The sequence below is a fragment of the Ochotona curzoniae genome, unplaced genomic scaffold (assembly GCF_017591425.1).
Source record: "Ochotona curzoniae isolate NIBS_2020 unplaced genomic scaffold, NIBS_Ocur_1.0 contig_1014, whole genome shotgun sequence".
Classification (NCBI taxonomy): domain Eukaryota; kingdom Metazoa; phylum Chordata; class Mammalia; order Lagomorpha; family Ochotonidae; genus Ochotona; species Ochotona curzoniae.
Window position 1 is genome coordinate 36,164,077 of NW_024464920.1, and position 15,368 is coordinate 36,179,444.

At 51.4% G+C, this 15,368-nt stretch overlaps 1 protein-coding gene across 3 annotated transcripts; it reads left to right on the forward strand.

Annotated features, from left to right (window-relative positions):
- Positions 1-1,687: 1,687 nt before the first annotated feature.
- Positions 1,688-15,304, forward strand: DCTN2 (dynactin subunit 2). 3 transcript variants are annotated; one of them, XM_040983113.1, is made up of 16 exons: positions 1,688-1,897; positions 2,695-2,763; positions 6,392-6,400; positions 9,096-9,101; positions 11,341-11,437; positions 11,620-11,681; positions 11,803-11,901; positions 12,188-12,348; positions 12,532-12,679; positions 12,961-13,026; positions 13,243-13,281; positions 13,461-13,538; positions 13,630-13,701; positions 13,877-13,979; positions 14,086-14,177; positions 14,854-15,304. In XM_040983113.1, the coding sequence occupies exons 1-16, from the start codon at positions 1,862-1,864 to the stop codon at positions 14,938-14,940; spliced, it is 1,224 nt and encodes a 407-aa protein (XP_040839047.1). In that variant the 5' UTR covers positions 1,688-1,861; the 3' UTR covers positions 14,941-15,304. The 3 variants fall into 3 exon arrangements, with proteins under 3 accessions (XP_040839047.1, XP_040839058.1, XP_040839052.1); XM_040983118.1 differs by lacking the exon at positions 6,392-6,400 and having other exon boundaries at positions 1,732-1,897; XM_040983124.1 differs by lacking the exons at positions 6,392-6,400; positions 9,096-9,101.
- The last annotated feature ends 64 nt before the right edge of the window (positions 15,305-15,368 follow it).

A 15,368-nucleotide genomic window follows, 5' to 3' on the forward strand; every position in this document is an offset into this window, starting at 1 on the left:
TGCAGGATTTGGGCTGAGCTGGAGGTTGGCAGCAGTCAGCATCCGGGAAACAGGTGGTGATGGGAGCGAGTGGGTGGGAAAGGCTGGAGGGGTGGATAAACACCTACATCCGGGCTTCAGCCAGGTTGGGGCACCTCTAAGAGACTGTACTTCTTGTCCTGTTGCCTATGAATAGTCTCAGCACCCCGGCCCAGTTCTCAGGCCTTTCTCTTCTAACGTTCTCCATTTACTGGTAAACAGTTTTAAAATCATCATCGTCATCCAGAGATGCCTCATCTCTTCATCCCCTTGAGTCAGACTCCTGAAACAGCCCGGAGCACTGAGAAGCTGGCTGAATTGATTTCTTTTCTCCCATGTCACAGGCCTCGGCTGCGCAAGAGCTGATTCCACTGAGGCTCTAGGCCAAGGGAAGGGCAAGATGGTGGGAGAAGGAGGAGGGGACTGGTTGGTAGGTCGCCAGGGGCAAGAGTGAGAGGCTGGTGGCCTGGCTGCACACACTCAATTGAGCTGTCGGCTCTTCCCCTATACCTCCTCCACCCCATCTTACATATTAAGGCACCTGAAGGAAAGGGGTCCTGTCCAAGGAACTGACTAGAAGGGCAGCAGGACCCGGGAGAAGGAAGTGGAGGCTTGGGCAGGAGCCAGGGGCAAGAAGGACAATGAGTTCTGAATCTAGTCACTGGGGTTTGGCACCATTTCTAAGAGGTTGCAGCATCTGACAAGTTCAGAAAGCATCTCAGGGGCTGCCAGGTGGCATCCTTAGGAGCCAAAGGGTTTCACATGGTTAGTCCATGGAGGGTCACCAGGCAGGTGCTCAGACCTTCAAGGACAAGGTGAAGTTTTTCTGAGTTTTTCACTTGTTACAGTTCAAATGTCTGTCTGAAAATTATGAGAGCCTGCCCTTCCTACATTGTTTTTGTAATCGAACAGATGTAATTATTAAATGGTAAAGTAAGAGATTGCAATTTTTCTTTGTAATGTTCTTACTTAATAAAATCAAAAGATACAATGTGTAGCCTTGAAAAAAGGTTTGTTGTTTTCATTTTATTGGACTGTGAAATTCAAAAGTCCCGGAACTACAGGCCAAGTGACTAAGAACACAGTGTACAGATACACACCAAGGCCCCACTAATCTTAAGAATTAACGCAGGACTTGCCAGATTTGAAATCTTTTCAAAAAGTTTTTTTCCCCCCGAAAAAAAAGGTTGAATTTGAATGTCAGATATACTCATTTTTCTGTGTGTATCAGTATTTGGCATGGCCTATACTCATACAAAAACAAAACACAAATAACCTATTATTTATCTGACATTCTCATTTAACCGTGTGCCCTGCATTTTACCTGGCCCGTCCTAACTAGGGAAGTTGGCTTTACTTTTCCAGTCATAATATGCCTCTCGTTAATGTTTCTGAAGCCCAGGCTATGCTGTAACAGTAGGCTTAGCTCTGCGATGTTAACTAGTCACTTAATTTCTGGGATCCCAACTCCCACTTTCAATGAGAAACCAAAAGGAGCTGTGGAATGGAGTGCCCCAAGCAGCCTCAAGGCCATTCCCCACCCAAGCTTCCGCCAACCAAGACTACACATCCCACAATCCCAGGCGGCGGTCCCGGGCCATTACCTCATGGCCTAGCCTCGCTTTCGCCAATCCCTGCCTCTCCAGGGGTGTGGTCTCGGGCTGTTCTCGCGACTTTTGTTTTAGTCCTTTGCTGTGCTGCTCTTGTCGCGAGATTTCGGGCGCGTCTGCCGCTCCCTGGGCCTCCGCCTTAGCCTGGGACCCAGACCCAACCTTTCCCCTAGCCGGTCCCCTACCCCGGCTTCACCGAGGCCCCGCTCCCCCATCTCCGCCTCGCCGCCGCCATGGCGGACCCTAAATACGCCGACCTTCCCGGCATTGTGAGTACAGGGCTGCCTCGGTTTCCCCAGGACCTCGGTCCCTATCTCCCAGGGACGACCCCCTCCCCCCGCAACAGAAATTTCTCCGACCCCTCCCGCCTGCAGCCCCTCTTCCGCCCCGCAGAGCTCCCCGGCTGTGCCCCTCGGGCCGGCCGCCTCACCTTCCGGACGATTCTGAGCCGGACTGGGCCAGGCCTGGCTGTTGCATCGGCCACCAGGCCCCCTTGCCGGCTAACGCTGGTGTCTGAACCACTTGTGCCCTTGTATTTTCACCATCTGTGTCCACACCTCCAGTGCCGTCCCAAGTGCCCCCCGAAGCTCCCCTTCCTTGTACCCGACACACACCAGGCCAGTTGGGATGGTCATCAACCTGCCAAGAGAGAGGCTACTGGGGTAGTCCCTGTTCTTGTGCCAGAGGGGGAGGTCTGGCCTTCCGGTAACCTGTACCCCCGTCCCCATGTGCTGGGCTGCTCACCTTTTGGGTCTTGGGTTGGGAATTGGGGCACAGGACCTTGTAGGCACAAGTCCTGAGTCACTCTAACCCTTGTGTCTTGTGCGGGGATAGTGATGTCCTGACCTGCTTCTGACATGGTGGTTGTCCAGGCTGCCCCCCACCCCCCCATCCTGAGTAACATCTTTGTTATGACTTACCCTAATGGGCAGATGGAGGAGGAAGGACCGGGTTCTGGTCCCACAGCCTCCCTTCTCCATGGGCTTGTTGGGGGGCAGGGGGAAGAGGAGGTGTCAGGTGGGGGTGCTGGGTAGTAAGGCTGGGCACTAACCGCTTCTGCCCACAGGCCAGGAATGAGCCGGATGTTTATGAAACCAGCGACCTCCCTGAGGATGACCAAGCCGAGTTTGATGCGGTAAGACACTGTGCTGCTTCAGGACTGTTCCTCTTGAAGCCCCGAGACAGATCCTTCCCCTTGAATGATGAGCCACAGCAATGAGGGGGTATGCCAACCCCAGCCTGGAGGGTACGGGGGCTGCACAGGCGGAACAGCAATGCCAGGAAGCAGAGTTCATCCAATAGGAGTACAGCTTTCCCAAGACCTGTTTGCAGAGCCCTGATCCTTGGGCTTTCAGATACTGCCAACAGAAAGGGCTCAGAAATTAGTTCCATCTGACACTGGCAACCAAGTTCAGGCCCTGGGTTCCCACCCAAGGCAAGTAGCACTTGGCATAAAGAAATTAGGGCTTTTCTTGCGTGTTCCTTAGGATCCTACTGAGAACTAGGCCTTGATGTGTAGAGAAATACTTTCTCATGTGAGCACCCAGTATTTACTGGATAAAGAGTCAGGGAGTTATTTGGAGGTGTTAGATAAAGGTCACGATCAGAACAAAATGAATATTTCAGATTAGCAGAAAAGAGGCTAAAGTAGCTCTACTCTACCAGATCTAAGACCTCTGAAGAGGAAGGAACCAGCAGTGGATGCATTTTTAACCATGAGGAAAACCGTTTCTTGTTTTGTTTTGTTTTTTGAGAAAATGTGAATATTAGGACTGCACAGTGGCTCAACAGGCTAATCCTTTTGCAGCACTGGCATCCCGCATGAGTGCCAGTTCTAGTGCCAGTTGCTCCACTTTTCATCCAGCTCCCTGCTGGTGGCCTTGAAAAGCAGTGGAAGATGGCCAAAAGCCTTAGGAATCTGCGCCCACCTGGGAGACCTGTAGAAAGCTCATGGCTCCTGGCTTTGAACTGGCCCAGCTCTGGACATTGCAGCTATTTGGGGAGTGAGCTAGCAAATGAAGGATATCTTCCTCTGTCTTTCCTAATCTCTGTAAATCTGCCTCTCCAATAAAAATAAATCTTTTAAAAAGTGAATATGAAAATATGAAAGGGAAAGGATGTGAAAGGCAGAAGATAGTGTTTTTTTTTTTTTTTATGTGAAAGAAAGAGAAATAACTGTCTGCTAGTTCATTCCTTAAGTACTGCAGTAGCTGGGACTCGACCAGGCTGAAGCCAGGACCCAGGAACTCAGACTGGGTCCCTCCTGGAGATGGCAGGGAACCAACTGCTGCAGCCATCACCTGCTGCCTCCCATGGTGTACATTACAGAGAGCTGCCATCAAGAGCAGAGCAGGGACTGCAGTCCAGGCCCTGCCACTTAGGATGCCAGTGTCCCAATGCCATCTTAACTGCTGCTGCACTGAGCACCTGCCCCAGGGAAGCCATTCAGCATCACGGATTGAATGTGGTTATTCTGGGTAGGATTTTCCTTGCTCTGCGGGGAAGAAATGCCCCTGTCCTCACAGAGCCCACAACTGAGGGAAGCATTGAAGTGAATTCAGGAAACCTATGGAGCAGAAACCAAGGTAGAGTGAGTGAAAATCAGTTAGTAAAAACTGTGTATGTAAGAACCCAGGGGAACAAAGATCTATGTGTGTCTCTTAGGATATGTTTTAGATTCTTGTTTTTGCAAAGAGAACTGAGTGGGGGCATATTAGGAGTGTGAGTTCAGTAAAGGTGTGACCAGGAGTTCCTGAGAAGAGGCTTGGTAGGCATGTCTGTAAGTCCTGTGGCTCTCTCTGTGGGGCTGGTTAGTTCTGGGGAATGCTGGTTGCTGGCTTACAGCGTATGGCTTGGCGTACTCATTTATTTTATTCCCCGATGTGGAAGTGCTTCCTACATTGTGGACAACACCTCCCCCATCCTATGTCTCTCAGTGATGTGTTCCTTGTGGCTTCTGTACTTGCTAGCATGTCAAGTCTGTCCCCTAAGCTTGAGTATCTGGAGAGAACGCAGCTGAAGTTATTGCCCAAGGATCTGCATGTGCACCTGTCTCTTCCGCGGTGTGTAGCTGTCGCTGCTGCTTCTGTCCTCTGAGAACTGAGAGACCTCCCCATACTAGCACAGCTCAGATACCATACAGTTCCATCCAGGCCTCTGTCTGTAAAACAGCATGCCTTCATGGTAAGGTAGTGAATGGAGCTCTGTCCCTTTATGGGTGATTCTGATACAAACAATCCATTTTTTGAAACAGCAAAAATTACATTGTAGTTTTTTCTTTAGAAGACCCTGCACTATCCCTTAACAAAAAGCAAAATGATGGCTTTTTTTCTTTTGAGGAGAAGGAGTTGGAAGGATCTGAATGTGGTCTCCCCGCACTGAGCTCAAACAGCCAATTTGAGTTGTGTCTAGCTAGGAGAGAAGGTAGTGTGCAAACTCATTTCCTGGAGCTTGGGGCTCAGGATGCCAGGGACTCCTGGGAGCTCAGGTTACATACTAGAGAAATGAAGCTGCCCCCCCTTCCCCCTGCCCCATCTCAGCTCAGCAGACTGACTCTGCTTCCCAGGAATGAGCTGGAGCCGCTAGGAACCCTTCTGCCATTTCAGGGAGCCCATGGGCTGATGTTTCCTGGTGTCGGCTAACGGCTCCAGTCCTGCACATCCCACTGGATCCTTGGAGGTCTGCTTTCGGGAAATGGGCTGAGTAATGGCCCTGCTGCTGCGCTACTGCTGCAGTTGATGGAGCTAAGCGAGCTGTATGCAGAAGGCAATCAGGAGGCAGCCATGGCCTGGGTTCTCACTGGCAGCCTGGCTCATTACTCCCTTCCCCCAGCGACAGTGCACACCACTGCTCCTGTGGCTGGCCCTGTGATATTTTCTGTCACCTCTTGGATGCAATAGCATTCTCTGCCTTCATCTCCAGAGACTTTCAACCTTGGTTTTGTTAGCCTTGAAAATACATAACTTATGCACACAGAACCAGAGACACAAGGCTGGGTGGTAAAAGGTCCCTTTGCTTTTGACTGGCCACCTCGGGGGAACTCCTAGAGGGCATCTAATGTTTTACTGGAAGTCACAGTCAAGTAGTGTTGATCCTGCCTGGCTTATAGCCTACTGTGGAAGAAATTGGGCAGCGGAAGGAAATCATGTCCTCTGAAGTCTCCTTGAAGATCTTAATGGCCAATTTAAGTTAAGCTCACACGTTTGGAAACCTGTTGTGGGGAGGATAGGTGAGGAAAGCAGCAGAGGATTGCATTCTGCTAAAGATATTTGGATTTTCTCTGTTGTCCCTGTAAAGGTTAACAGGAGGGAAGCCATGCAGGCTGGCCCTGGCCCCTCCTATGGGGTGACCTCTGTTCAACCGAGACTCTCCTGGGGTTGGCTACAGCAACACATTATGGAGAGACTTGACTTAGAATGTCCCACATGGACTGCCCTCCCCTCCCTAGGGTCAGTGAGAGATCCTGCTCATGGTGTTGAAACTAGGAGTGAAAGATGGAAACACTGAAAGCCTTACTAGGAGCAGGATTTTGTTTCTCCTTTCACGGAATGACTCTGCAGTACCAGGTGAGAGGTGGCTTCGCCGTCCTCTGGCAGGCTCCCGTTTTCCAAAAGGTGGATGCTGCAGGCCGCCCTCCAGCCTCAAGGCTTAGAATGTCACAGAGATGCTTGATTGTGTTCCTTGACTGTTGGCACTTGAACTTACCAGAATTTTTCCTGATGCTTCCCGCATCCTCCCTCCTCACCACCTTGCCTGGACACTAGTTTGCACAAGTAAGATCATTCAATGCTTCTTCTCTGCATGTGTTTTGTTTTGTTTTTTTTTCATCTGCCACCTTGCATGCAATGCTCTGCCACTGTGCTGTTGTTGTAGCTGATTGCTTTAAATTCCATTCAGTCCTCTACTGGGTCACTGAGTTGGCCTGGTGGCCTTAGGATTAAAAACATGACTGTAACCCACGAACCATTGTATTTTTCCCTGGCGAGGTCTGCAGAATAAAACTGTCCAGAGGATGGGCTGGAAACACGGAGGCCGTGAAGCTTTGGACAGGAGGGGCTTAGGGGCCAGAGTCAGAGGAGGCTGCCCTTCTCCTCAGACTGAGTTGGAACTGGGAGATTTTTATGGAAAGACTTTGAGCCATTCTGAATAAGGGTGGAGAACCAGGGGAACAGCTACAGGCCTCACGGCTTAGTTGAAAAAAAAGAAAATTTATAATAATTCCCTGTGTTAAGTAAATCTTTAGAGAAAAGCCAGTGGGATGGGTTCTTGGTGCTTTGGTGAGTCTTCGTGTTTCTGAACCTTCCTTGGAAAGGGATGGATGGGTGATAAATATCATATTGGTTCATCCTGGACAGAGGTGTCCTGCAGCCCTCTCTGCCCTCCTGTCCCCCTGGTTGCTGTGTTGGTGTGGAGCCTCAATAGGCCCAGGGAGTGGTACTTGCCTCCTCTCTTGTCTCGCTTAGAGCCTCAAGGCTGGCTCTCTGAGGCAGTCACACAGCCCAACAAGCCTGGTGAATCCTGGGAGTCCCTTAGGGAGAGGGTCTGGGAGTCCCATGCCAGGTAAGCCAGTTTCCAGGTTTGGGGCACATGAAATGTTCTGGCCAAGGTGAATGTGATGTGCCAGGTTTCCGAGGTGACTGTTTCAATCCAGGTTACAAGGATTATGCCAAAAATCTCATCTTTCAACTCACTGCATGGGACAAACCTGGAGGGGAAGGTGTAAATTATTTGCAAACTAATATTCCACTTTTCCTTTTGAACTCTCCCATTCCACTCATTCCTCATGATTTTCTTTTAAAGATCTATTTGTATTTGATTTATCTGAAAAGCAGAGTAACAGGAGAGAGCGAGTGAGTGTCCACTGACTTAGGCATCCCCCAAGTATCCACCGCAGGGCAGGTCTAGGCCAGGCTGAGACCAGAAGCAGGAACTCCTTCCTGGTCCCACATGGGAGTGGCAGGGGTCCAGGCATTGAAGTTCCCTTCTGCTGCCTTCTCAAGCTCTTTCATAAGAAGCTGAACCAGAAGCTCAGTAATCTGGACTCCAAATCAGCACTGCAATATGGGATGTGGGTGTCACGAGCAGTGGCTTTTCTTACTATCCTTCAATACCATCTTCATTCCTCCTGATTTAAACTAAAGTTTAGATCACCAGTGCACTTTGTTCCTCTCTCCTTGAGTTTCCCTCAGGCTGGTTTTAGTGTGGTACAAGGCAGAGAAAGGTATAAGGTATAGTTTGTATACTTCCCTCGTCTGTGCATTTGTAGCCCACTCTGCAAAGGCCTACTTTCCTAACCCAGAGCACCTGGAGTCACATCTTCCATGGGCTAAACGAGGAGTCATACCTGGGCTTGTTGCTGCTGACATCAGCCAGGACATGGAGGGATTGAAGGACAGGTGCATCTGGCTGAAATCTTGAGAAGGTTAAGCACCTATCATCATCCCACCATGGTTTTCATATTCGTACAACCATCCTCAGCCCCTCACAGGTCCATCTACCCATCACCAGAGCTCCTGGGAAGGCCAGGTTCACAGCTGGATTTCCCCTCCTGGCAGCTAGCTCTAAGTCATACTCTCCCCCACGTCCTCCCACGTCCACAGGGCCTGTGACTGGGACCAGAGGGTTAAAGAAATCTTTCTCACTTGGCCTGGTAGCTGTGAGTCTTGGTGGCTGGGGGCTCTGTGTGCAAGCCCATGATGCAGAACTGCTCTAGGCTCCAGAAGCTGCAGGCTGACTTCTCAGCCACTCAGGGTAGCCAGCCACTAACACTCCAGGCTGTGGGAGGGATCAGGGTATGCCTCACCTCCCTTCTGGCAGCAGGCACTGTGAGCAGGGCTGGTGTTAGGTACTTCCTGTTTCCTTGGACTCACTGCCTGCACCTAACATACTCTGCCTAACCTCAAGTCCTGGCTGGCCACTCATGTTGGCACCAGCATTGTGACTGATGAACTTTCACAATGAGAGAAACCAGGAGACAGACAGATGTGGGCCATGAGCTAGTAAAGGCAACTCCCCGGTTAAGAATGGGGGGCCATCCATCAGCTGCTATAGATCCTCAGAAGCTCCTTAACCTCTGCCTCAGATCCTGCCACTTCCACACCCCCCTTCCTGCTCTGCGCTCTCTGCCCACCCTTTACATTCTGTACCACTGGCTTGGAACCTCTAACCCACCCCCTCACCTCCCACATGGCTTCTGAAGGTGGCGAAGCTCCATGACATCCTCACCACCCAAGAGCAAGGGGGTCTCATGTGCACCTTTCCCTTGGAGGATATGGTGGTCCTCCCCACCCACCCCCCAAATTTGGCTAGGCTTCCCTGGGGCCCTGTGATGCAGTGTGTTTAAAGACTGTCATGTAGTGCATGTGACAATTTGCTAATAACAATTTTGTCTTTTTTTTCCCCCTCCCTTGTCCCTATTCCCTCTCTTTTTAACTCTTTTGATTTTCTCACCTCTGGGGAAACCTCAAGGAGCTGGTAAGAAGCCTGACCTTCCGTCTGCTGTGGAATGGGGTGTGCTGTGATGGGCAGTGGTTGCTTTGTCCCTGCATCTACTAAATCTGTCCTCCTTCTCTTCAGCCCCACCCCCACTGACCACCTTTCTCTTCCTCACATGTCACCGTAGTGATATTGCTACAACCCGCACCCCTGTTTTTCACAACCCTGAGGGTTAAGTGCCCCCAGACGATTAGAACGTATTGATCCGATGATTCTTCCAAGGCCAGAGCCTCCGAGAGGCCCCAGATGCCAGCGACAGGAAGGCTCCTGGCCCAGGTCATATTCCTTCTGCAGGGAACTGTGGGATGATTTGTCTTTCCATGCAACTCTCCAGAATCCTGAGACTTACCCAGTAGGGCCCTGAATACAGAAGACAGTAGGTTCTCATGTGCATGAGGACTTAACAAATGGAGTAGCTATAAGCTATGGAGTAGCTTATTTCTTTTCATGCTCTGTAGGTTATGCCTCTTGTTCCTCTTTTTTTAAGACAATTAAAAGGAAAAATAAAATAGTTCTGCCTTATTCACTTTGACAGACTGTCAAAGGGAGAAGGTGCATGTTCTCCAGTGTGATTTTTTTTCTTTATGTTTGTTTATTTTAATTTGAAAGGCAGATTTAGAGAGGAGAGACTGAAAGATTTTCTGTCCACTGGTTTGCTCCCGCAATGGCTGGACCTAAGCCAATCCAGAGGCAGGAGCCTCCTCTGGGTCTTTCACGCCAGTGCAGTGTTCTAAAGCATTGGACCATCCTCCGCTGCCCTTTTAGGCCATAAGCAGGGAGCTGGATGGAAGTGGAGCGGCCAGGACAGGAGCTGGTGCCCAGTGTGACTTCTTAGGGCTGCCTCTGCTGAACCTGAGTCGGCTGTGAGCACTGGACAGATATCAGAGAGCATATATCAGAACATTCCAGAAAAGGTTACAAAGGTGATCCCTGTCACTCAGATGGCTCTTCCCTAGGCACCTGCCCATGGACATTGAGCCCTTTTGTTTCCCCTTGATCTGTAGCTCCCGTCCTGCCCAGCAGTTTCCCAGGAAGAGGTGAAGGTCAAAGTTGATGTTCCTTCCTCTCCCCTCTCCTTGCTCCTTTTGGGAGCTTCCAGGCACTTGGTCTCTTCTGCAACCAATAGCAGAGCACAGTTGCAGGACTGGGCTGCCTCCTCTGAGCTGTGCGCTCTCCATGGTGGACCTCTGGCACCCTGCCTCCCTGATGGCCACACACAGGTCAAGTCTCAGGCTTGGCTGAGCTTAGAACCAGCTGGTGTCTGGCCCTAGCCCCAAACAGTCCAGACAGACTCCACAGAGGTGGGCCCAGGCCTAAGTGATTCCAACGTGTTGCTGGAGGTATGAGCCATTGTCCAAGGTGCAGGAAGGAAAATCCATTCACCTTTTCCCACAGAGGTCTATGCTTGAACGTTTGCTAAGGAGTAGGACCACTTGGCTGCGGGTTATAGGCTACAGTCTTTTGATTCTGTGCTCTGTGTGTAGAGGAGCTTCTGGGCTAAATGCCCAGCAGAGGCTGGGAGAAAAAGCAGGTGTAGCAGCTGCTCTGTAAAGAGGAGCTAGGCTGACTCCAGTATAATGCCTAACCAGGAGTTCTCTGGGCCAGCAGATGTCATCTGCAGTCGTGGCTCCTAAGACTTCCCTTAAGAAATTCAGGAAACCCTGGCCTTTTCCTCACTGCTAAGTTCTCCAGCTTCACGGCAGTGTGGAAGCCAGGCCTCTAGTCAGGCCTTCTGTATCCGAGCTGGGGCCTTCCCTTCAGCAGGTTTAAAGCCCTGTTAGTCACCCTCAGAACTAGTGGCCTGTCTGCCTGCCTTCTTTCCCCTCCAGCAAGGACAGAAGGCAAGCTGTAAAACAGATTTGTTCAGCAGGCATGAAGACTGACTTTTGGGAAGGGGAGGTAACAAGAGGTCAGGATGGTTTCTTGCCTTGACTGCATGGTGTGTGCCCGCCAGCTGGGAGGGGATGGGGGAAGGTTTATGTACAGAGTGGGTGGGGAGGTTATGCTGCCTCTGTTCCAGCTTGAATCAGGGTGTTAATATTTATACAACTGAGGCTCCAAATTTACCAGGAAGCTTCAGTTTCCTAGGCTGAGCCTGGGTTGGCACCTTAGAATGTTGCCACCCTTTTCCCTTAGAAAAACTGAGCCTGGTCTCCTAAAGGTTCAGAGAAAGGGGTGGGATGAGTTCACCCGTGGCCTGAACTACCTGTTCCTGCAGGAGGAACTGACAAGCACAAGTGTGGAACACATCATCGTTAATCCCAATGCCGCCTATGACAAGTTCAAGGACAAGAGAGTGGGGACAAAGGGGCTCGGTGAGACTGGGCTGGAAGTCAGGGTTGGGGGTGTGAGCGGGCTGGAGGACTTCTGTCCTTGGGGCATGTTGCCTTGGATGCTGAGAAAAGGTTTCCCCCAACCACCACCTTGGAGATTTTGGTGGGAGTCCTCCCCATCATTGGCAGGCCTAGCCAGCTCAGGTGTCTCTTTTTCTTGACAGATTTCTCAGATCGTATTGGGAAAACCAAGAGGACAGGCTATGAGTCTGGAGAATATGAGATGGTTTGTAGCATGGGTGCTGATGGGCATGGGTGTCAGCCTCCAAGGAGGGGGCTCCAGGGTGCAGAGGAGACCCTGAGGGCTCTGTGAAGAGAGCCATGACATGACTCTATCCTTCCTCTAGCTTGGAGAGGGCCTGGGAGTGAAGGAGACACCCCAGCAGAAGTATCAGCGGCTCCTGCATGAGGTCCAGGAGCTGACAGCGGAAGTGGAGAAGATCAAGGTAACTGTCCACTCTGTGCTGTGCCCAGTGTGGCCTGCCGGGCTTTCCCCACCACACACAGTCCCAGCCAGAACCAGAAACTCCCTGAGCTCCTGGAGGAGGGGGCCAACATTTCTGGAGTTGGGGAATACACAGGAGTCTACACTGAGTATGGCAGGCAGGCAGGCTCCCGTGCAAAGACTATGCCAGTGACTCCCCTCCACCACTCTGTCAGAGGGTCTCGATCCATTTCTTCTTTTCCCAATTCACTCTTGCTTCCTTCACTGTCTGCCTCTTTTCATGCCAGACCACAGTGAAGGAGTCAGCCACAGAGGAGAAGCTGACCCCCGTGGTCCTGGCCAAACAGCTGGCAGCCCTGAAACAGCAGCTGGTTGCCTCCCACCTGGAGAAGCTGCTGGGACCAGATGCTGCAATCAACCTTACTGACCCTGATGGAGCCCTGGCAAAGTGGGTGCCCACTTGTGTTGGGAAAAAATCACTGCCCATAGGGGTCGTGGAGTGACCCAGCCAGCCATGGGCAGGGGACTTGAGAGGGGAGGGAACCTGGCTGTTCCCTCACCTTGCCTATCAGAAGGGATTCCCACTGGTCCCCATCTGCCAGGGTTATCCTTACTTGGTCTCCTACCCTAGGCGCCTGCTGCTACAGCTGGAGGCCACTAAGAACAGCAAAGGGAGCTCTGGAAGCAAGGGGGCCAGCAGCACCTCCACAGACAGCAGCCTTGTCACCTACGAACTCCATTCTCGGCCTGAGCAGGACAAGTTCTCTCAAACTGCAAAAGTAAGACACTGACGGCTGCAGGAGGCAGGCCTGGCCTCCTGCTGGAGTGGGGCCAGTTGAGAGGGCCTTGCATTCCTCCTGAGGTCCCACTTTGCATTGCCCTCATCTGTCTGTGCTCAGGGAAGCTTCTTCGATGGTGGCAGGGGTGTGTTTCAGGAAAGGAGTCCTTCGGGTTGGAGGGGAGTGGAGCTGGGGGGATGGTGTAGTGAGCAGCAGCCTCCATGGACCCTGGCGTTGGCCTTGGGGAGGCAGATGGCCCATCTTCCCCTTTCTTCCCCAAGGTTGCAGAACTTGAGAGGCGCCTGACTGAGCTGGAGGCCGCTGTTCGCTGTGACCAGGATGCCCAGGTCAGGTGTTCTCTTAGCTTTAGTGTGGGCCTCAGGTCCTGCACCCTGAGCCTTGAAGGCTGTAGCATTAGCTGGGGGGTGGGACCGAGGCAGGAAAGGGCTCGCACCAAGGAGTTCAGCCAGTGGGTTTCTAGTGCCAAGCAGGAATGATGGGAGAGAGTGGGAATTATGGGCAAGCCTAAGGATCACTGATTTCTTCCCTCCCTTTCCTCCTAGAACCCCCTTTCTGCAGGTTTGCAGGGAGCCTGTCTGATGGTAAGTGGGGAAGAAACCAGATACTTGGATTTTACCCAGAGATGTGGGGGTACTAGATTTCCTTTGAGGATTACTGCTGAGTCTGTAGTGGTCCATGAACACTGGTGGAGTGTGGCAGGCCTCTCCTTGTCTTGACCCTTCCCCCCGTTATGCTTGTCCCCCTGACCTCACACCTCCAGGAGACTGTAGAGCTGCTACAGGCCAAGGTGAGCGCCCTGGATCTTGCGGTTTTGGACCAAGTAGAAGCTCGACTACAGGTATGAAAGCAAAATGCAGACTGGACTGGGGATAGCTTAAGAGTCAGAGCCCAGAAGCCCTGAGCATCAACCTTAAAATCTGTGCTTTCAGAGCGTCCTGGGGAAAGTGAATGAGATCGCCAAGCATAAAGCCTCTGTAGAGGATGCAGACACACAGAGCAAGGTCAGGACACCATCCTGGCACCACAGCCCTTGCTGCTGCCTCCCTCAAATCTGCAGGGGCCTGTCTTTAAAGTCCTTACTGACTCGGGGTGTGGGGGCAGCGTCAGTCACCCCATCGGGACATCCTTCACTGGCTGCCTTGGCCATGCCCTTTGGGCCCTCTCATACTGCTGCAGGTGCACCAGCTGTATGAAACCATCCAGCGCTGGAGCCCCATCGCCTCAACCCTCCCAGAACTAGTGCAGAGGCTCGTCAGCATCAAGCAGCTGCATGAGCAAGGTGGGAGGCTGGATGTCAGGCTGCGAGGGGTGCTGAGGATTGGAGCTATTTCTTCTCCCTCAGGGCCTTGACTCTAATTGCAAAGCTTTTTGTTTTTTCTTTGTAGCCATGCAGTTTGGTCAGCTTCTGACACACTTGGATACCACTCAGCAAATGATTGCCAGTTCTCTCAAAGACAATACCACCCTCCTGACCCAGGTGCGTGTCTCGCTAGCAAACGTTTGCCTTTTTCGTGCACATCTTAGCGAAGCTGCCTAGCTTCAGTTTGTAAGCCCTGCCTTAGCCCATTATGTGGCCTGCTGGTGTGGCAGGCGCTTGGCTTGGGTCTCCACACTCAATATTCATGAGGTCTTTGCCAGCTTGTTAACCTATGAACCTCCCATCTTTCCACTTGGAAATTTCCCCCTCCCTGAGTTACACAGATGAAGATAAATGATGCTGGCGAATTTCATTCATTCCTTTGGCAGTGCACACAAGTTCTGTATCAATTGTAGACACCATTCTCAGTATTGGAGGGAACGTTAAAGTCAAGAGACCAGAATCACAGAACCATCAAAGTAAACGAATGTGTATATATAAATGTATGTTCTCTCTTACACACATCTCATAAAACATTTTGTGTATTTTCTTTTTCTAAAATTTTCAACCAAGCCCACATTCCTTTGTGGTTCTCATATGAAACAGATGAAAGAACTTTCAGAACTTGTCTGCCTCAGAATCAGGCCTGGAATTCGTGTGTCCCGCCTGCCTGGCTGACCCAAAGGGGTGGGCCCATGGGCACCTAGTGGCAGTTAGAAAAGCCATGTAGGTGCTCCTCTCTGGGGCCCACAGATGAGCACTTGGACTTGACAGAACTTTTATACCACCCTTATAGGTGCAGACAACCATGCGTGAGAACTTGGCCACAGTTGAGGGCAACTTTGCTAGCATTGACGAACGGATGAAGAAGCTGGGGAAGTGAGCACCCTGGACAGATGGAGAACAGAAAGCCCAACCCCTATGAACTGTTAACACCTCCCATGGATTTCCCCCTCACTTCAACTCTCGCAACCCCTTTCTGTTTAACACTGGGAGCGAGGGCTCTTGCATGTGGGGTCTACATACTTCCCCCTAATGAATAGAGTGGTAACTGGGGGAGGGGGTATTCAATGGTGGTCTCCCCACGGGCTCAGAGGATTGAGGACACAGGCCCAGCTCCACACCATCTCCTGTCCAGTACTACTTGGCCTGATGTGGGATGGCAGGAGTCCTGTCTTCCAGCAGCTTCTGTGGCTGACTGTAATCCTGTACATGAGATTCTGACCATTAAATGCTATTGTACTCTGTGTGGCCCTTCGTTATTTCCTTGGCAAGAGGCGACATGGAACACACCGCTGTCCATCTGCATCC